A 22617-nucleotide genomic window follows, 5' to 3' on the forward strand; every position below is an offset into this window, starting at 1 on the left:
GGGACGTGTACTAAAATAAATGATACGTATAAAACTAAACATGAATTTTGAAAATGTTTTTTCTAAGAGGATTGTGTTTCATAAAAGCATTCACACATTTTTTGATCAATAGCTGTTTATATTTATTTAGAGCTTAGTACAAGTTAGTAGTGCTCTCTTACCGACTAATAGTAGTGGCATTTTAAATAGTTTACATTAGTCCTTGATTTGTTGCTATATGCTGATTATAAAACTGATATTACTTTAAATGACATTTATTCTGATTCGCTTACAAGTGAACTTATCGCTAGAGGGGCACATTAAGATTTACAAAGTTGTAGGACCTGTCCTAAATAATTTCTTATAAAATCGGTGAGCACATTCTGACTATACGTTATACAATGATAGCTACTACATTACTCATTTCAACGACGTTCTACCAAACCCGACTTCGAGTGACTAGATTTCCGATAATATTTTCAACAATGATCCGCCCGGAGTGACTTCAACCGCACTCCACATAATCAGCTGTACATAAGGCAACGGGCCAACCCGAGGATCCAAGCCAGCTCACTCGCAGGCTATTTTGCCATCGAAACTGCTGAGTGCTATGGCAAAGGCCTGCATGGCGCACAGGGGATAGCGATAGTCCATGGTGAAGACGTCCTCCGAGGTGCGGCCGAACTGCATCACAATATACTCCGGGTCGGAGTCGTGGACCAACTGAAAGTTCTTCACCGACGCCTGGGTGACGCGTCCATGAAAGTTGAGCACATACGATTGGGTTTCGTCGTTCCACACTGGCGTCTTATTGTGCAGCTCCACAATGTTATCCATGTTCTATAAAATACAACAAATTAGTAGATGTTATTATATATTAGCATAAGCATCGTACCTTCATTTTCCAAAGGTCGAGGATGCCCTGCTGTTTGGGATCCGCCGAACTGATCTTGACACGCTGATCGTCCTCAGTCATGCCCGGCAGTATAACAGTCATGTTGCGTGGCCCCTTGAATCCCAAGATGTTCGTGTCCTGTGAATAAGTTATACATTGAGATGGTTATCCTTTGGGGGTGCCTGTGTAAACTTACATAAATAATAACGGCCAGGTCCAGTCTGGGACTCTCTGTGCTCTCCTTGTTGCCGTTGTCAAAGACCGTGAAGGATGTGCCAAAGACATTGGAGCGGAGTTTGCCGCAGAAGCCATCGGCATTGCGGGACAAATCCGTGGGATCGCAGCTGACAATGTAGTTGGATGTCTTGCTCTTCTTCCGTTTGCGACCTGATAAACACATCAAATTTCAGACAGCTCTTTAGAGGATGAATATCAATAGCCCACCTCCCAGCAGAAATATCTTCTTGCCGTAGTCGCGTTCCAGGTGCAAGTAGTAGATGGGAAAGAGACCGCGGTCCATGCCCTTGCGGTCCCGCGTGATGCGGCACTTGTAGAGCACTCCCTGCGGCGCTGGTTGCATCACGAACTGGTCGATGTTGCCGATGACATCACCCTCGGACTCTCCACCAGTTCCGTTCCCCGTTCCATTGCTGCTGCCCTCCAGCGTCGCGTCCTTGTACGGCGACGAGGCCATGCCGGCGGGACGCACTGGAGCAGCGCCCGCCACATTGCGATTGGTGTAGTCATCCTCGTCCAGATTGTCGCTGAAGGAATGCTGGCGGGCACGTGGTTTCTGGGATTGCGTCGAATTGGCGCTGTGGGATGCGGACTGCTGATGCTGCTCAATCACCGTCACCGGACTGCTCTCCTCGTCCTCCAACTCGTGCGATGAGATCTCCTCTATAAGATCAGCTGAACAGAAAAGGGCAATAATAAATAAGTATTATTTACCATAGCTACAAAACTAAATGTTTAAATACAGAATAGTAAGCACCAGTTTAAAGTTGCTAGTGCTAAGTTTCTAAATGTACATATATGTTGGCCTAGGCCATCGTAAGCTGATAGTAAGCAAAGTAAATACCTTTTCTTCGAGTGTACGGCCACTTACCCTCCTGGTTGATGGTGCTCAGGCTGCGCATGTTGTTCGAGTGGTTGCGGCTCGTGTTCATGGCAACCGGAGTAATGCCTCCGGGACTGCCGTTGGTGAGTATCTGGTCCGGATTTTGGGGCGAGCTGATGAACTGCATGGGTCCGTCGTAGGCGTGCAGTTCCCGGCTGTTGCTGCGCATCCCGGACATCGGCCGGTTGATCTGCAGATCGCTGGCCTGGACCATTCCCGGCGAGGCTCTCTTCTGCCGGATGTAGGCCTCCATCAGCTGGCGCTGCAAGCAGATAAACCGAAAATATTGTTTACTCAACGCACCAGTCGTAAGTCACTCAAGGACTACTAAGATTACGAACCACCTAAGGTAATAAGATAGTAAATCAAATAATTGCGATTACAAGCGCACTTGCTGATAAGAGGCAGTCATAGGTTTTGCAGGCATGGTGGCAATTATTTTGATTTTCTGAAAACCCAATTAGGCGGCCCAGTTTCAAGTTGCAACAAATTGCGGGAACAGAATTTACACCCACGGAGCGGATAAATAGCCGCAATAAATGCCAGAATATTTGCATATGCATGGATACCCCTAATCCCCTCCGGAAAAATGCAAATCGCTCAGCAGGTAATTGGACCAGCATCCCAAGGGGGTAACCAAAACAGAGAGAGAACCGAGTTGATCCATCAGCACCACCGCAGTGTACTATCCATCCCACTCGGTGGATTCTGGGTGGGTGTGGGATTGTGGTGGTGTGCGAATCCGAATGCAAATGGAAGTGGATGTGGAACGACATGTGGGACAGCGGTTGATGCTGATGTTGATGGCAATGATTTCATTAAAGATTTAAATTTCAAGTTCACGTTCATGTTTATCAGCAGGAAAAACAAAAGCCGTATCTGTCAAAAGTTGCGCTGAAATTGCGCATATAAATCAAGTGAAATATCCCGAGCTTAATGGCTTTTCGTTTTTTATCTGCTTCTCAGAGCGAAGGAAAGGAGGTAATGCCCAGAAATACGGCATCATATTTTTAATATTTAATAAAGAAGTTCGCGTGGCTAAGCCAATCCATATATAATATAATATAATATTAAACTTTTCGCCCTTCCCTTTTGCATAATAATTGAATATTGGTTCGATAGACATCCTTTTTAGTTCTTTTATTGCTTTGGGTATATATCGTTTTGAGGCTCTACAGAAATCGGGGACTACAGGAAGTTAACGTTACTCAGGATGCTTTCGATGGTGGAGTTCACCTCGCGCTCCTTGGGCGCCGGATCGCACTGGTGCTGGAAGAAGCCGGGCAGATCCTGCTCCGACTCGAACGCACTCGTCCTGTTGGCGCCCAGCCAGAGGTCGAGTCGGTCGTAGATGACTCCAGTGGGTCCCTGCTGCAGGAACCAGTCGATGGACTCTCGGTCCTTGAGGTCCGAGCCCCAGAGCAGGACGATGGGCACCTGAGCCTTCGCCCGTTGTACCAATCCCGGATCCGCCTTGACGAAGACGGCGTTGGGTGAAACTCCGCCCAGATCGAAGGCCTGGGCAAAGTTGACGCTCTGCTCCACGGTGCTGGTGCGGGGATCGTTGAAGTGGTTCTCCTTGCTGCCGGAGAGGAAGAGCACCGGGTACATGTGCTGCTTGAAGCGCAGCAGGGAGCACAAGTCCGCGTCGAAGCTCTTGATCACATTGAGTCGGCCGCAGCCATACCGCCGGATCACCGCCAGGATGCGATCCACAAACAGGTTCTTGTCCAGCGTCTGTTCACTCTCAAACTGCCCATCGGCCTTCAGCTGTGGCCACTTGATCTCGATGTCGAATCCGGTGGACAGGTTCACCCGCTCAAAGAAGTCCTGCAAGGTGGGGAAGAGGCGCTGCTCCGGCGGCTCCACATTGTTGTGCGCCGGATACTCGACGATCTTGTTGCCTACGATTTGGTACGTCTTCAGATCCTTGAGCTGCTCATAGGATATGTCCTTAAGCAGCACCTCGGTCAGGTCATCCTTGCTCGTCGGCGTCTTGGAGTCAATGCAGACGCGAATGGAGAAATCATGGTTGATAATGGGCACCAGGTCGCTGGTCAGCTGCACATCGAACTCCACGAGATCGGCACCCATTTCGGCGGAGGCCAGCATGGTGGCCACCGTGTTCTCGATAAGCGGTGCTGCATTCGTGGTGACGGTGAGAGATTTACCCAGTCCCCGATGACCAATCTCCAGGGCTGTCCAGTTGGAGCGCCAGTAGTTGGCGAAACTGGTGCGCAGATCGAAGCCATCCTTCTCCATCGGCCGGATGTGCAGGTACTCCATTTGCAGTTGACCCACCACGCGCTGCCAAAGCGGCGATATGAGGTCGATGGAAACTTTGCCTTCGGTACCGGAGAACGCGGTGTGCTGCAGGTGCGAGTATCCGAGAAGGCGCACCAGGTCCTCCCCTGGCTGTTCGGCATAGACTTCCACCAGGTAAGCCACGCGATCCAGCTGTTCCACGTTCACATGGAACATGAGGATGTCGCCGGTGGCGTAGGGCACTCCGTACTCCGGCTGCACCCGTAGTTTACTGTCTCCGTACGCCATTCGCACGAACTCCACATTGGCGCGAGCCGAACTGAGGATGGGCACTAGGCTCTTCGGATCCACGGGCTGCAAACGCAGGCGGAGCTTTTGCTGTCCCGCCTCCGCTTGCTCCTCCAAAATCAGAGCCTCGCGGAACACTTTCAGCTGCAGGATATTGCCCGAGTCCTGAAGCCAGCCACGCGACAACTGGCGCTCATTGTCAATAAGTCCGAACTCATCGCTGCGATTGCCACTGAACTTGGTGGTATTGAAGGACCTGGCCTGGACATGCGACTCCCAGCGGCGAATCTGCACAGCTCCGCTCTGGCCAACGGCGGCGGCAAAGTAGCGATACTCCACGCTGCTGTTCTGCGGTATCTCCACGGAGGCGCTCCACACATTGAGGATTGCTGTCCGGTTGAGAAGCACGGCGCGCCCGGCTTGCCAGGCGCCCAGAACTGGCAGATTGCCCACGAGGGCGGGCCGCTCGAAGGATGCCAGTTGATCCGCATCCGGCAGCGTTAGGGTGAAGTTGAAGAGCAGCGGGGCATTACGCTTGAGGGGCACATAGCGCCGGGCCGCGTAGTACTTCTCGTAGTAGGAGGTGTCGCAGAACGTCTCCACGGGCAGCAGGCACAGGGCACTGAGCCAGGCGACGGTGAAAGCCACGAAAGTCTTCGACCAGGACACCGACATGTCTGCCCTCGACGGCGCACGAAGTGGTACTGGGTTATGGGCTGTGTGTCTGACCACCACCTCCTAGCACTGGAATCACTGGGGCGAGATTTATGGCAGTGGCCACATCTTCGAGTGGCCGATATGATAAGGTTCCGCGATATCGAAGTTACGGCGCGACAGGGAAATCCGTCTCGTCTGGCCGGCGGTCAAACCCGTTCTGTTCATGCACGTGTGCCCTAAACTCGTGCACTTACCGATACAGATACAGATACGGATTCGTTTACAGAAACAGTTACGGATTTAGATGCGAAAGCTTTGGGGTGGCGTCCACGTCATCGTCATCAACATCAACGGTGCCAGTTTAAATGAATTTGATTTCGAGTGTTGCGCAAAAGCTTCACCTTCGGTGGGTGGGATTGGTACTGGGATTTGGATGGGGTGGCATGGCATGGCATGGCATGGATTGGATTGGAATAACTACATACGGAGACCACAAACCAGAAACTAAGCTACAGATCTCCCCTTATGTGGTGGCTGACCCCCAGTCGAGCAATTTACATGGTGAAAGTTTGTCAACGTCCGTGTAATTCATCCGCTGCGCTCAATTAAGAATATCGCATTGTGTTTGCATTTCTATTTCAGCTGGAAAATCAGTGGTGCTTCTGAAACAAGAACCACATTCGGAATGGCCAATGATTGCACCAAGCTCCAGCTCCAGCCTCAAAGCTAACTATCCTCCGTGACACGTTTCCCAGGTGTACCCTTTTTTCTTCTTTTTATGGCAGAGAAACGCGATTATGTGAAAATTCGAAATCAGTTGGCTGCCAGGAAAAAAGACTGAAGCCGTGAGCACGTACTAAACAGAATACGGGAAACGATGGGGGAAATGCGAGGCTGGTAAAAAACGAGTGACGTCGCCTTGGCCAGATCCGGTGGCGCAAAAAAAACTTGGAAAAGCGAAGTGGAGCGCCGTGGAACACAAACTCGTTGCAGGGGTTCGCTAACGGTTTGACATAAATAACAACTATAAAACCATAAAACGGCGAATGCATAAAGTTGCGCTTCTGGCTGATGAGACAGTCAATGATGCAAGGCATTGGATTTAACTTGTCTTTATAGCCTTAGAATTTTACTATTTTGTATAATTATTATGTGCCATAAATCTTTGCAGCTGTTGGATGCAAAGGCAAACGGCGTGTGCAGTCGCAGATTTGCCCTAAAGCTCATATACTCGAGCTGTAATACTTCGCTTAATACATGGTTTTATTATTTTTCAATTTCGCACACAATGGCATTTTGGGCGGTAAGTTGAATTAACGATAATATACGACTTTGGGTGTGTGCGGCTGTAGTAAACGGGAAAATGTGCAAATGTTTCTCAGCAACTTTTCGGGCGTGCTTAGCGCATTTATTTTAATTTGGGGCCAGGCAAATTTGCGTATACGTAATGTAGGGGTCTCGGTCGCCATAAAAGACACGAGCACAAAGAGCACCCACATACACACGCCATCACACACACACTTACACACACATGCATTACAGAAGGTCGACATCTGTGTTGGCAACTGATATTCGGTGTGTGGCATAATTTTGGGGGTCGCGTAATAAAATGATTACTCATACGCCCCGTGCGCAGCGAAAGGAAATTGAGAGCGTCAGCAAGCCGCACGAACATTGTGTTTTATTTTTCTGTTGTCGCCGCCCCTTGTTTGCTGTTTGTTTGTTGCTTGCAAATACCACAACAGCCAGGATAAGCAAATCAACCCCTTAATCCCCATCCCGCTCCTCAAGCGACCATCAGCATCATCCAGCACTCAAGTTGGCAAGGACTTGCTGCTGATGTGTTTTGGCATAAAGGATTATATGCACGTATTACAGCGGCTTAAGTCAGCTTCCGCATGCCAAAAAGCCGACAGCCAACAAAAACATGCAAAATTTCAAAATTTCGTTGTAACTTGGGTACAATCAAACTTATATAAATAAAACTTAAAATTTAGTATGGATTTGTAAACAACTTCTTTATTCCATTGACAGTTTAGTTCACTGAAACTTTATCTACAGTGTTGCACATATTATTCTTTGATCACCAAATATTCCAATATTATATATTAGGATAAAAGTTTTCTTTGCAAGTGTAGAATTCTCCCAGGCTAATGTAAATCGCTCTAATTTTTCAAACCTTCAATAGAATCCAATAGGTTTTTGCAAGGGGCGCTCAAGTAGAGAACTCTATCGCCCAACTAAATTCACACGCACGCACACCAAATCGAATTACCGATGGGCTGGAAAATGTTCATCAATTTTGAGACTGGCCCACAGGGAATAGCTATAGCCTGGCTATCTCCACGATCCGGCCATTAACCCCCAAAGTGAAAGGCATGGTGTCAAAGCTACGTGGCAACTATTACGAGGGGCATCCACATCGGTTCGCCTGCTCCTTTGACCGCCCACCATGTCCGTCATCTCCATCCGGTTATTTGTTGCTCCAGCTGCCCTTGTTGGTTTTGGCCATATTGACATTCATTTACGTGCTCGCTTCATTAAGCCATAAGCCATGACCATGTCGGGCGTATCATGTTCGCATTGTTCCCTCACAATGGAGACCCCATACGAAAGTGGAGGACTTGGACTCGTGAATGTGGCTGGGGGTGTCTTTACTTAAATGTGTTACCAAACTGGGATAAAGAGCTCTTGCGGTCATTGGTTTATGGATTTGGCTATGTGCAGCAAAACGCTCGGTTATAAAAGTTTCCAACAGCAAAATAAGTCAGAAATTGTGGTAAGTTATTTGTCATTTCCCAAAGAAACCTAAAAATGCAGCGTGTGAAATTTAATAAATTTCAGTAGCATATCTATGGCAACACACGATAAAATTGAAACAAAAGTTGTGGCTGCCAATAAAATTGCATTTAAAATTATGCGATGGCCAACTTCCGCCGGTAAAAGTTCGGCAAACTGTTCAACTTTAGATTGGTATTCGACATTCATTTGGCACACTCATGAATGTTTCACCTTGTGTGTGGTTTCGCAAATAGATTAACACATGGCTGCACATGCTCCTCAATATAAGGTTGTAATACAAATTTAATGAATCCTTTTTCCTCTACTCTTTTTTGCCATTTAGCTTTGAACCCATGCGTTTAAGGTCAGGTGAACTCGATTTCCGGCTTGGATGGAAAGCAAATTAATTCCATTGAGTCATTGGGATTTAGAGCGAAAGCAGAGAAAAATTCTGGGTTCAATTTACAAAGCGGCATTTGAGGACTCCTATACACCCAGAGAAAATCCATAGAAAATGTTTTTGCTATTAAGCAATGTGGTTAAGCATACGTATATAACTATTGCCTTTAGAATCCCAGTGAGTTCATACGAAACTCATGTAAATTACATACTATTTTGGTTAGATTGAATGTATATTGGTCGGTTTCAAATCGCTAGGCTCCTATCTTCGATGTTTGCACGTAGCCAATTGGCATCCGAGGATTACGAGCTGTATCCTTTGCATCTGCACGTTGGAAAACCGCAGGAAAAGCAACAAATGGAAACAAGAAAATTGCTGCGGCCTGGCTTCGTCCTTCGTCCTTTTGGCCTCCTGGCACATATTTCAGCTTCTCTTTGGCTCGATGTTGTTGGCAAGCACTTTGATTTCCGTCTTTGGGGACCTGACAAGTGTAAATTCCTTGGCTACAAAGTTGTTAACTCTCGACAAATCCTCCCAAGGACCATTCGAGACGCATGAGATCCTCGGGCGCAAATTAGTTACATTTCTACAGTAATTCCCCCTTTGCCTGCCCCCTTTGTTGGGGAATTCCGAACAATAACAAGAATATCAACAAAAGCCAAAAACAAACAACAAACGACATTGACTGCTGCATGGGTGTGTGTCCTGTATGTGTGTGTGTGTGGGTGGGCGCCTGGAAGTATGCAATGGAATGTGACGAGGGGCAAGTGACTGAACAAGTGAAAAGGATTAGAAAACAATCGCGAAGCCAACGCTCTCACATTGAACTGAATACGATTTCTATAAAAAGTTTATATGCAACAAATAATGTGAATATTATAATTTACAATTAGACAATGTGATCCTGTGTAGTCTTAGTAAGACAGCTTTAGATATGACGATCAAGGGCTACTTTTAAATCATATGAACTGTTTAATCTGTGCCATCTACTTGATGTACTTTGCCCTGTTGTAAGAGTTAAGTTTATTGTATCTGCCAGTCTGTAAATTCATTTAATAACGAACTTACTAGGCATTTGTTCCGTTTTCCGACCATAGTAAATGGGGCCCAAGTCACTGTGCCGTGAAGTCAAAGTAACACATCCCGCGGCGCCTCTCATCCTTTGTTCTACATATTTGTGGGTGTCGGAACGTCGCCGTGTATGTGTCCATGGAGAAGAGCAGGCTGACAGGCGGAAAGTCCATGACTTCACTCGTTAGTGCCAAGGCACCATGCCAGATGCCCCAGTCCTCGTCCTTGCGTCCTTGCCTCCTCTCCTGTCCCCATGGGCAGCTCCTGTTCACGCTCCTGCACCTGCATCGGGACATTGAGCAAACAGCCGGCAGCCCGCTCCCCGTGGAAGGGTCAAATCAGATGCCACTGTGGCATGTGCTCGCCCGCCTGGAGCCCCGCCCCCACCCGCTGTCCCCCTGAGTTCCACTGGCTCCCGATTCCCAGGATCTACATGTGCACACATGTACCGCATTCCCCGGCGAGTCCTCGGCGAGAATTGTTTGCACGGGGCAAACACAAAGAGTTGGCAGGTGGCGAAGAGTGAATTGGTTGCATGGCTATTGTTGTCACGGGAATATGAATACGAATGCGAGTACCTTATGAAAGCAAGTCAGGCGTACACTAGAAATGCCTATTTATCAAATAATAAGAACTACTTCCTAATGTTTACATGTTTGTGTAAAGTAAACATTACAGTCACAATTCTTTCTTAGTATTAAATATTCAGGAACATACCATAGTTATTCTCAGTGCATTTATAGATTCCCCTTTATCTGGCCGATGGCTGTTTCCATAACCTTTGCAGGTGGAATAAGGCGGGTGTAGAAAGCCAAAGGTGCTGGCAATCCAAATATTAATGAACCTGGTCTTTGCCTTTACTCACCCACATGGCGTTCATAATGAATACTGCGAATAATTCACTTAAACGAGGCCACAAATCTTGAATAATACAACGTACCATAACCATTTAAAGACCGAAAGGAGCGTACTTGCTAAGGAAGAAGGAAAATTTCCCAATTTACTAAAACCGCATTTTCCAATTACGATACGCATTGTTAACTCCAAACGAACCCCACTCTCCTCCCTTAATTTTCCCAATAATTTAAAGTTACGGCGGTGAACATACAGGTAACGAGTAGGGATAACAAATTTATTCAATTTCTCTGGAGGGATAGAAATAAAATATCTAAAATCATATTTCTACACCGAATGTGTGTACTCAAGTGATGCTCACGCTGTGAGTACAGAAATGCGAATAAATATGGGAATAAAAACGCATAAATTGCAAAAGTTTTGGTTCATCCATTGCACACAGCTGCAACTAGTTACAAAAATGTTTTTATTGCAAAAAAATATGATGCCCCGCTGCGAAATCCCAACGCAATGCAACTTTTCCGCGATTCAATAGTTTTTCCTGCTCTATTCGACGCAGTCCACAAAGTTTGAATCTTAATTGAAATAAGCTTAAGTTGCCAAAAAGTAGCCGAAGAGAAGAAATTTTAATTAATGAAAGTGTGTCGTAAGCCATTGTTGGAACAAAAATGTTGACCACGAAGCAGCTGAAAGACCTTTAAAAAGTGCAGAAAATCTCGAAGGCATTCAGCCGAAATTTTTGCCAGGTCTTTTGTTTCATCACTCAACCAACCAAAGCGCCCACCTTCAATGGCCTTCCACGTATTTCAAATGGTTGAATGGCGAACGCGCATCTGCAGTCGCTTAAAGTTTAAAGTACGCCAAAAAAGTGAGGTATTTTAAGGACTCTCGTAATGTTTGCACATTAAATGAATGCCCCCACATGCACACATAGACGTGCCTTGCATCTGCACATGTCCTGCGAAATAATACATACGCAGGACGAGCACATCCTGCTCGATTCCCCAGTTAAGCTCGTGGTATATTGCCAGTCGTTCTTCGGTTTCCGTTTGTATTTCCCTGGTTCAATATGGTAATCCTCTGGCCGCACATGAATCTCTCCTTTTTTCTGCTCCTGACATCCTCCGCACATATTTATTTGCTACTTACGAGATATTACTTTTCTTCTGTTTTGCCTCTTTGGCTAGATAAATTTGCTTTCCCACAAACTGACTGCCAAATCTGGACTTAAGGTATTCCTGTTGCATACAAAATATGTCGTTTTTTGCGACTTTTTTTGGGGCTAAAGTTTTTGTGTGCGGTAAAGTCGTGGCAGAAATCCTTTGGATAAAAGAGCCGAGTTCCTGAAGGTGACAAAACTGTGCTGAATATCAACAAAGTTGCTGCGAAAAGTGTGTGACAAATGGCGGCAGACTTTGCGGTGGAGGAGCTCAAGATAAATACGATGTGGGGAATAAACATTCTTCAGATGTGGTGCTCATGAGTGCGGCTCCAAAGGGAGGGTACATTATTAACATATAAATCCCTGTGGCAACTGAAATACACTAATAGTTCTTTAACATTGTAGTCACTTAATCCAATTTGTACAATCGAAATTCGATTGTTGATTATTTCATAAAAGTCGTAAACTTCCATTTCGGAAACCACGTGCATTGAATGTTGACCAACCTTCCCAACTTAATCGGCTTTGCTCTGAATTTATATATATTGCTTCCTTTTGTAATTTAGCCGAAGCAATTCGCCTTTTTCGACAGTAAACCGAAATACGGTAAGCGAAGACGGGCAGAATGTGGGGGATTGTGAAAATCTTCTGTGGCATTTTCCAGCCAATTGGAAACTTTCAATATAAATGGTCTGTGTGCGCCACTGATTGCGGTAACTGGGAAATGGCAATCCGAATCCGAATGCGAATGCGAGTACGGGGGAAACTTACCAAGTCCGGCGGCACCGGACGGATGGGGCCATCAACGAGCCACAAGGCAATGAGGAAGTTGCCGGCGGCGGAAGGAGAAGAGGCACCATTTTCAGCACATATTGAACACACTCAATATGGCAATGAATAAGGCCTGTCGTCGAATTGAATATTCATGGCCAGGGAGTGAGTGAGAGTGAGCTCAACCACATGCCTCGCCGGAGGGATTTGCTAATTCACTTGCAATTATGATAAGTCATTGTGCGTCCTGGCAGCAACTGGCCAGAGATTTCGCTGGCTTTTCCTAATTGTTATTTGATTAGCGCGACAGCCGAGTAAGCCGACAGTGGGTATTTAAGTGAACATTACAAAATCAAGACAGCGATGGAGGAAAGAGCACATTCAGCTGCTGCATTTCCGCTTTTTCTTTTGGGCGGGCGAAACATGAGCGCAAAATTGTAGCCTACTTAGTGGCGTCCGCTGCCTTGAGTAGGAAAAGTTTCCCTTTCATCTGCAAGCCAGAGTCCTGATTGCGCATCCTTGAAAGTGGCTATGGCATTCATCAAGTGACGACACTCTTAAGCAGACAGTAATTATTTTAATTGCATCAAGTGACAGACAGACAGATAGACAACATGCTACTGCTAATTAGGTGCACTTCAACTTATTAGGCTGCAATTTAAAGTGTATAACTCATATGTCCTTTAAGTTATCTCCATGACATGTTGCAGTTGAGATAGTGGCCTGTTTTCACACATTCCCAGCAACTCAACTGACACATAAATCATGCAGCAAAGGTCGTAAATAAACAACGATTTTATTTAAACTTGATTGATGGCCTCAAGGATGAGCGGTTGCTCAGAATTAGTTGTCCGCACGCACGAACAGTTTAGCTTCGCCTTCGTTGCCTAAGTTGCCTTAGTATGCAAACATGGACGCAGGATAACAAACTCAACACAAGGATGTCGTTGCCTTGGCACACTGAACGTCACTCCGACAAAGTTTTATCAATAAAAAACTGCTCGAAAAAGTTGCTGCTGCAACATGCAACTATGGCTGTTGTGGCAGCTGCAATGCCAAGTTGCATGACTTTTCCTCGACTTTGGCTCGCTGCCTTCACATCATTTCTGTGCAACCGAATGCCTTCCGCTTATATTCAAAGCGGAATTCGATATGCAATTTCATTTGAGCATTTCTTCCACCTTATAAAGACGATGATATGAGTGACGAGGGGCGATAACAATGCGCCACAATCCGCTTTTTGTGTGTGCAATCAATATCTCATTTCTGAATAGTTTCCCATCGTCCTTGATGGATGAGCGAGCTGCAGACCTTCACGCTCAATGTAATGCCATCTTCTGAGGAATGTCGCAATTCGATTAAAATATGCAAATGTCATTAAGGGATTTAGTTACGACTTCAACGTCAAGCTTTCCATATATATACGTATATATATCAAATGCCGAACGTTAATTATACACACCAATTAATTCTCCAGCTTTTCGGTGTAACAAATTGCTTTATCCATTTATTATGTCTTATCCGAATCAATCTGTTCACCTTGAAGCTAAATTAATAGCTGGGTCAATCGGACAATAGAGTTGTCATATGTCACTGGCAAATCATTAATGTTGATGGGAAATCTGTATTTTCTTTTGTGCACCTGCCATACACAGAAATACATAAGTTGTTGTCAGCGGCAAGTGCATAAAAAAGGGAGATTAGACCTCTTTTCTGAGGCAAAAACAATGTGCAAAGGGGACTGATTGAATTGCAATCGCGCATACGACACGTGGAACGTTGCAACATGACAAGGGGCGTTCTGTTGCCAACGGCTCTCGATGCGTTTGTGGTTCAGTGTCAAAACAAACAAATAAAAAGCGGCGCAAAAAGGGAGCAAATGTCCCACTCAATCGATAAAAAACACACACAGTCAGTGTCGCAGTTGAAAGGGATTACGCGGAAATCAATTCAGAGAAAAGTGACAGGAGTTGTAGCCCCGCAAAAAAAATGAAAAGAAATCACCAATACGTGACTTTGATTTCAAAAATAGCACCTCTACTTGAAAGCCTCCGAAGTCTTAAACAAGTTGGTTCAAAGCCTAGTTCAGAAAGGAAAATCATAGAGGTTTAAAACTAAGTAAAGCAGATATTTTTAAAGGCAACGATTGCTTTTCCCAGTGAAAGCTAAGGGGCACACCCATGCAATCAAAGCGCCAAAGCTCGTCAAAGAACTAAGCCAATGGGAGTAATGGAGGTGGGTGGCGGAGTGGAGGGGTGGTGCCCCATGAGGAACGCCACGATAATCGAGCTAATCCAACCTGAACGCGGACATGCCTCAATGGCCCGGTGAGCGTATGGATGAATGAATGGGCGAATGAGTGACGAGGACGTTGCCTTGTCGCTGCCAACTGGAAAAGGCAGCAAACAGCAGGACGAGTGCCCCTTCCATTGGGTTCCTTGTGTGGGACTAACTATGCAACTTCCTAGCCCAAGCACACACACCAATCACGCATGTGGTACGTTCGATTTTTCCGACTTGACAGACCGACCGAGTTCCAATTTCAATGATAGTGCCTTTGTTTGAGTTCTGGCCTTCCACTTGCGGTACGTGTAATTAAGGTGACAGTTGAGGACTCGCCTTGACCACAGTTCTCCACTTTTCCGGAAAAACCTTCAATCATTCATTCCTATTTTATGACGGACTTGAGTCATTGGAATGACCCCTCATCATCACTGCGTTTAATGGCTTCTAAGGAATTGATTTCTCATCGCAATCGGTGCCTCATTTGAGTTACTTTATGCAAATGAATATGAATGTCTAGAACTTTTAATCGATGGCACTCAATGTCTCCTAAATAAATCAGGAATTGTGTCATCTAACTATCTTAACAAGATACTTTGTGATGTGATTAGGCTTACCAATGGACAAATGAAACCTAATTCTGTACAGCAATTCATTTAACCGCATTACCACTAATTATTCCAGGGAATTGTGCCTCAACTGTTGGAGGTTTTGGGGTAATTTGGCATCGAGTTGGTCAAGGCGGCACTAAGTTCTCGCTTTCAGGCGCTTTAAGGTTAACCTCAATTAGCCGCCAGCAGAGGGGGTGTTGGTGGTGGTGGTGTGGTGGGGTCAACTCGGTTAGACCCGGCAAACAATCAAAATCAAAACGAAAGAGGCTTGCCGCAAAACAAGCGGGGAGGCCTGCCAAATGAGTTGCCACACAATTCCGACCGGCGGGGCAAAGATGAAGCACTTTAGGCGAATTAATGTGGCACACTTCGAGGGGCAATCAAAAGTTGCTGACCGGAAAGGCAACACTACATAAATACCTGATTGTTTATTTCTTTTTGTTTGAAATTATAAAATAAATACAGTGTTTTTGCAGCCTTTTCAGCAGCAACTCAGGGGAGACCCATTACGGATGTCGACAGCCAGTTTGCCACGGATTCGAAATGCACAAATCTCCAGAGAACCGGCGCTAAAAAGTGGCGCTGAAATTGTAATTAAGCGAAGCTTAAAGCCAAATACAGCGGATAAGCAATCCTGGCCAGCCAGTGGGAAAAAGCCAGCCGGAAAGCCACAAGAGATTCAAAACGGACGGGACAGCCCGGTTCCGCAGTCGTTCGATGATTTTCCGCTTTTATGTGGCATTTACTGCCATTTACAAGGCTTGCAATTGCCCGAAGGGAAAACGCCAGGCGTCCGGCATTTTATTTCAAATTCTCACTACTAGCGTCGAAAAGTCGACAGCAATAAATGTTTCATGGGTGCCTTGACTTTATAGGTTCTAGCACAAAATGGGTTGATTTAAGAAGTAAATAAAATAGTTGGGGATTTAAATGCCACAAAATATCATTTTATATGAATCCACTTTTTGTTTAGTTCGCAGAAAATAGTACTTTTATGTTTTTATTTAGTTTGTATTTACCAGCTCAATATGCAAAGTATCATTTAATTGTAAACAATTTAGACTGTTGCTTCATTGCACGCAAGTGTGAAAATATGTAAATAATTTGAAATATATGCATTTATATTATTGGTTAAATGCTAATGAAATTTTTAGTATCTTTTTTGCCCGAGCGAAAGCAATTTAAATAAACGCTGTTTATACTTAAATCAATAAACAGTTTTATAAACGGATTTAATTTATCTCACTTAACCACCTAAACCGGAAACTAAAGTAGGCACTCAAAGTGGAATTTCATTACCCAAATGAAAACGGAAAGCAGCATTTTTATATGATTTTTCCGCGCTGCTTTTAATTAAATTTCTAATGAGGGACAGCAGTGGTGCTCCGACTGCCGGTGTTTAACATTGCCGCCGGCCAACGGGGCGTATGATGAACATTTAATTAGCTTACAACTCCGTTGGCTGTCCACTTGTTTGGCGAAATGCTAAGGCTAAGGACACTCAACACAACGAGGGCAGCTCAAGTAGTTACCCTCAAGCCAGCAAATTAATTTGCAAAATAAACGCAAATCGAATTGAATAAACACTGGTATTTGCTGATGACAGCTGCAAACAATATTTGCCCAGAGGGCTGTCCCCTGACTGGCAATGTGGAAATTCGAAATTGCCATAAATATTACAAAAGTCATCGCAACATGACCGAACAGCAAAAGTGCCAGAGTAATTGGATTTGCCTTTTCCGGTCTCGTCTTGCGACTTTAAATGTCTGATTTAAATTCAAATTGAAGTGGCAGACTCAATTGTGCTTGCAGCAGTTGCTCTTGCAACAGTTGAATATGCTCAAATCTCCAGGAAAAAAGTGGCAAAAAGTGGCAAAAAGCAAGTGTCATAAATCTGGCGACTTGTGCAAGATGGCAACAAGGAATAATCTGACTATTAAGGTCCATTCCGACATTTTCGTTTTGTGCGTCAAGAAGAAAAGCGGCAAGGAAAATCTCAGTTGAGTGAATGGCGAATGGAGAGGCCACCAAATGCTGCTCCTCCCTTTTCACTACCCTCACCCACCTGAATGCTCTGAATATAAAGGACACTCCAGCAAGGACATTGCAAGATTTCGTAATAAAGCAAAGTAAAGTCAACGATTTCCGCTCGTCCCCAGTGAACGTTATTAAATAAGCCATTTGTATTAACGTATCCTTCAGTTGCTTTTAATCTCGTACTCCGCTTTCGAGTGCCGCTTTCATTTAATTTCATTCATTTCAAAATGCCATTACTGGATTTTACCAAACGCTGTGGTTTTTCCACACCTTTATGCATTTTAATTAGCCGACCAGATAAATGGCCTAATTAGTTTTCAATTGAAAAAGACAAGTGCAAATAATCGCCGCACTGTTGTTGGCAAACAGAATTTGCATTAATATTAAATCAGGCGGCAAAATAAACAATTTGGCGAGTGTTGAGCACAGAATTAGGAGCACATCATGTTTGGACTGAAAGTTAATCCCGGGCTAAGGACTAATGGCCTCCTTAATGGGAGTTGAAAGATGTGAGCCATATACATATACCCAATGGATTGTGCTTGGGAAAGAATAAACCACAGACCACCCGACCACTTAATCAGTGACGTGAGCTCTGCAAACTGTCAGCTGCAGTTTCCGCTGCAGCAGCCGCAGCAAGCCGCATCAAACTGCAGCAAACCGCAGCAAACCACATCAAACCACACGTGTGACAGCAGACCGCAATACACAACCACCGGGTAAAAGGCGATTAAAGACATTTCAATTTAATTGGTCATTTTTCCATTTAAGCAGTTGCTTAAATTAAATCGTAGTTACAGCATATATCTATTAGCTCAAGTAATTTTGTTAAATAATACATACTACGTTTAACGTAATTTGGTTTAAAATGTTAATCAGTGAACATTCAGGAGTCTCACTTTAATTTATTACCATTATTTCCGACGCTTACATTTATATTTGTTCAATATATCTGTCAGCTTACTGATTGATAGCTAGATTTTTGTAGAATATTTTTTTAAAAGGGAGCCGCCGCAAGTTTGCCAATTAAAATAGATGTATTTATTTACGAAATGAAATACATTTGTTTTCCCTGGAAAATCGGCAAAAACCGCTGCACTTAGGTGGCAAAACTCGTGTGCCGAAAGTTTTCAGTTCTCCCGGGGATGTAATTAATTTGCAAAATGCAGGATGCTGCTGCTCCTCGAATCTTGCATATGGGGCACTGTGGCCAGAGTGGCTGATGGTGATGCCGAAACTTTGTGTCTGATAAATTGAATCAAGTTTGCCGCCTACGGATGCAGATGCCTCGGGTTAATGGAATCTGCAATGGAAATGAGGTCCTGCAAGGACGACGAAACATTCCCAAGCTGCTAATTTACGGGCTGTACGAAAATGTCCCAGTATCTGACTCACATTATTATGCATTTGCTAATGGTGTCACTTTTACACAAAAATGGAATTTGTTTCCTTATTTTATGCTGCATCGTAACATTTCCGCTGGCACAATTCACAGTTGTGTATACCCAAGGAATGTCCTTTTTTTGTAAGCCCCATTTTTGTTGTAATTTAATGTTCCTGTGTCCGAAAATCCGAAAATGTTCCACAATTTCTGTGCGTAATATTTTCCAGCATTTGAGTGATGTCTTTCCTTCGGCAACGAAAAGTTTCAACTCCCCAACGGGAAACTAAATTGGAGTTTTCAGCTTGTCCACTAAGCTGGCAACTGGCAACTGCAGTTTTAGCCAAATGAAAATGGCAGGGACATAAACTGAAATACGAGCTGTTGAAAAGATATTTCAACACAGCTACGAAAGCTTTCATCCTGCAATTTATTGCCAGCTATTAGTGCATGTGTCAAAATTTGTTGGCTTTAATTGAAAATGAATCGCTCTTTAGGTAACCGGAGTGGTTTTGCTTTTCTCTTGGCTTAAACTCATTTCATTTTTTTATCTTGGAATTTGCTTTGAACATCGTTAGGGATTTTCCGCTTTTCATATAATTTTGGCCTTGATGGAAGTGAGTTAAATTGGGATTTCCTTTATTTAGATTATCTGTGGTCAACCATGGAATATTTCCAGAACATTGTTCATCAAATAGTTGCGGTTATTAGTTATATTTTACCAGTGCCAGGTCATTTGAGACAAAAGTCAAATAAAACAGCTCTTACCGAAGAAATCAATCAGTTCATAATGACAGCTCCTAGTGCACATTTAATACCTTGTCGTATCCTTATTAAATATTAAACCTCTGACTTTGGCTGCCAGACGAAAAGTTTGGTAAATTCGATTTCGTTTTGGCAGGCATTTTACTCTCATCGGGTCAAGAACCTCGGTCTTGAAGCAACAGAACGCAAATTACAGGTTCGAAACAAAGAGCAAAAGCCGTAAAGCTAAGTGAAGCAAGGATAATATATCAGGGTGGACCTTGTTCATAATGTTTCTTTCAGTTTGGAGTACTTCGAAAGGTTCCTTTTTTGTAGTCAGATCATATTGTACTTAAAGCGTTAAAGGTTCACCCTAATGTACGCATGTAACTTATTAGAAAAAGGCGGTGCGTCATATCCTTTTTTTGGCCAAAATGTTCCTTTTTACGGTTTGCGTGAGGAAAAGCTTAGGCGATTGCGGAAAGCAAATATTATATTCATATGTGGCAGTAGTGACTTATTACTGGGCATTATCCTGTGGCTCAGTTCCTCGCAGAGCTGAAGTACTCGTCACCAGGCGGGAATCGATTTTGTGCCCTCGGTTAATAGTATTCCATGGGTGATGGCAACACGAAAACAATACCAAACCTTGGTATTGTGTACATTTCTAGTTGGCTGTCTGTCTGTGTCTCCACAGGGATACTATGGTATCCTGTCTGCCTGGACTTGTGTGTGCATGTATGTGTGTGTGTAGTTGCCCATAGTGACGCAGGACACCAACCAAAGAAAGGCTACTACATTGTGAGTTAGCGAGTGTCCAGGCCGAAGACTTTATTAATCCTTTGTGTACATTTAGCGAGCACTTTATGAGTTGACTGCCATATATCTTCCGGTTGATTTATGCCAAGTGTAAATTGGCTCCAGAACTCTCCTTTTTTTTTGTGCTACATTCTCTTTTTTATGGCGGAAATAAATTTGTGTTGGCTTAATTGTGCAGAAGGATTATTGTTCTATGCTAACACGCTCAAAGAAAATGAGCTTGCCGCAGCAAGAGAATATTTATCATATTTATTCTTGCATTTAAAAATGAATTTGATAAATTTCCTTTGAAATGGTAATCACAGAATTTGTAATTTCACAGGCATTTTTGAGATAATTCAATGCGCAATCTTAATTCAAATGAAAATTCAATCAAAATGAAATACGCTCCTATAGCTGCTCTTTATTTTTGAGTAAGGATAATTCGTTTCAAGCTATTTCATTTGCAGCTGAAATGACTTGGCATAATGTTTTCATAATGTCCCTCCATTCACGAAAGCTGTCAATGACTGCTCAATGTTTTATAAGCCATCGCGGCACGAAATCGAAACAACTCGAAGGACCCAGAACCCCCAACACTTGGCAGCCAAACTCAACCACATCGAAGTGATTCGATTTATGATGGAGTGGGTGGGTGAAGGAGGGTGCTTTTTGGTGGGGCGGTTGGCTGTTGGCCGTAGTTCCGTGCCACCCAACATAATTAGGGCCAATGACAATCGAATCGGACTGCAGCAATTGCACCACCGGAGCTTCGTTTCGATTTATTTGGACGCCGTTGCCAGGACAACGGACGAACACCTGGCCACGAGAAATCGGGCACAACAAAACCACTTGGTAAGGGCGTTAGGCCACTTGGGTGTTTCAATCTTTTTTTTTTTTTTTTGCCTTAAAACTTGGCTCATTTGGAGCGGTCAGCTTTGAGGGCAAAAACTGAACAATTTTGGACAATGCCGGCTGATGGCCTCTTTTGGCTGGTGCTGATTGCTCGGGGCTGCCCAAATTTCCCAAGGAGAGGATTTTCCGGTTTCTAGACCACATTTGGGAACCGTCGGGCTGGAAGAGTTAAAAGGGCAGCGCTAACTTGCCTTGATTCATGGTCAAATGAAAAAGTTCTTTAAGAATTCAGCTAAAGCCAAACTTTAATGGCAGCTGTATCCACAGATGGGTTTTGTAATAATGTAGGTTTAATTTATCCACTTTGTGGGTAAAAGGAAAGCTAATAAATGAAACTGCACCTATAACAATTGTTTAAATGATTCCTCCTAAGTAGTGGAAGGATTTTAAAAGGGTATATACGCTTTTTTCACATTCTGTACAACTTTATCTGATAAATCAAAACTAGGATAGATCTTAGTAAAACTCCAAAAATGGAGTGTTTGGTTTACCTGTTGTTCCATTTTCTGATTACGACTGTTGATCGCCGACATTTTCGCAACTGTGGTTGTAGATTTCACAAACTAAACTGAACTGTATGCTGATCTACACTGAACTACGCGGTTCCGGTGATCCGATGAAGAGGCATTTGGCAATATTCGGAGTGACAGCTGTTGCGGATTTGCTTCAAAAGGGACTTATCGAATGCGAATGAATGCAGCAAAACAAAAACCGATGGGGTACCAAAATATCTGAAGAATCGGCCAAGTCCAAGGCACTCAGAACTATGTATTTAGCACACCTGGCGTCAGTTTGTATTCGTATATTTTGTAGTTTGTGGTAGTGTAGTACTGCAGCACACGCGACACCAAAAATCAAGGGGTGTTCGACGAGGGTGAGGATGCGAAGAGTGAAGCCAACAGCCGGCTCTTCCTGTTCCTGCTCGCTCACTCTTCCTACCGACGCGATCGATTGATATTCTCCGGATCGGAGGCACGGAATGTTTGCTTTAGCCACTGAGCGAGTTCCGCCTATATACACAACATACACTCGTGTTTACAATATTATATGCAGTCTATATGGTTTGGCAAACACTGTCGTGCTCGTTGCGTTGCGTGTGATATTGGCCAACTGAGTGAATTTGGCGCCTCTTTATTTTGGTAGAGGAGAGAAGGCGCTGCAACCCGTCGACCGAACCGCACGCTGCCAAAACAACAACTGGCGGCCACCAGAAGCCGTCAACTCAGGCGAACTCCTCGAGGCGGAACGGCATGGAAACGGCACAGGCACACGAATGCCTAGCCGAAGCTGAGGCACGAAGCCTGCCATCCTGTCGTGTGTCAGCGCCAGAGAGGCGGAGAACCACCGCTCTCCCCACCACTCGCTCTCACTGGCTCTCTGCTCCTTGGCCTGCTGCCTCTTCCACATCCTGCGAGCGACAGATGTGCAGCTGCCGACTGCATTTGGATTGGCACCCCCGACTCCTTGTCACCGGGATTTTGGAACGCATTCCCTTACAAAGCATATGCATGTGGTAATTGCATTCAGGATTGAGCACAGTTCCACACGGATAATAGGATAATAGACTGTTGAAGAATATATCAATCTATGATTTGTATTATGAC

At 44.5% G+C, this 22617-nt stretch overlaps 2 protein-coding genes across 2 annotated transcripts; both read right to left on the minus strand.

Moving 5' to 3' along the window:
- Positions 1-238: 238 nt before the first annotated feature.
- On the minus strand, positions 239-21943 carry LOC122612352 (protein king tubby). The gene is made up of 6 exons (XM_043785905.1): positions 21505-21943; positions 1983-2256; positions 1319-1786; positions 1071-1261; positions 875-1012; positions 239-819 (listed from the first exon to the last, which is right to left on the minus strand). The coding sequence occupies exons 1-6, from the start codon at positions 21544-21546 to the stop codon at positions 550-552; spliced, it is 1383 nt and encodes a 460-aa protein (XP_043641840.1). The 5' UTR covers positions 21547-21943; the 3' UTR covers positions 239-549.
- LOC122612351 (glycerophosphocholine phosphodiesterase GPCPD1) lies at positions 3120-5410 on the minus strand. The gene has a single exon (XM_043785904.1). The coding sequence runs from the start codon at positions 5220-5222 to the stop codon at positions 3183-3185; it is 2040 nt and encodes a 679-aa protein (XP_043641839.1). The 5' UTR covers positions 5223-5410; the 3' UTR covers positions 3120-3182.
- Positions 21944-22617: the final 674 nt, after the last annotated feature.

Source organism: Drosophila teissieri, chromosome 2R (assembly GCF_016746235.2).
Source record: "Drosophila teissieri strain GT53w chromosome 2R, Prin_Dtei_1.1, whole genome shotgun sequence".
Classification (NCBI taxonomy): Eukaryota; Metazoa; Arthropoda; class Insecta; order Diptera; family Drosophilidae; genus Drosophila; species Drosophila teissieri.

Coding starts and splice junctions, on each gene's coding strand:
- LOC122612351 (XM_043785904.1), bottom strand. CDS start 5,222: ATGTCGGTGTCCTGGTCGAAGACTTTCGTGGCTTTCACCGTCGCCTGG.
- LOC122612352 (XM_043785905.1), bottom strand. CDS start 21,546: ATGTCGGCGATCAACAGTCGTAATCAGAAAATGGAACAACAG. Junction 2,257..21,504: donor ATCAGAAAATGGAACAACAG/GTAAACCAAACA, acceptor ATCTGCTTGCAG/CGCCAGCTGATGGAGGCCTA. Junction 1,787..1,982: donor GAGCACCATCAACCAGGAGG/GTAAGTGGCCGT, acceptor TTTTCTGTTCAG/CTGATCTTATAGAGGAGATC.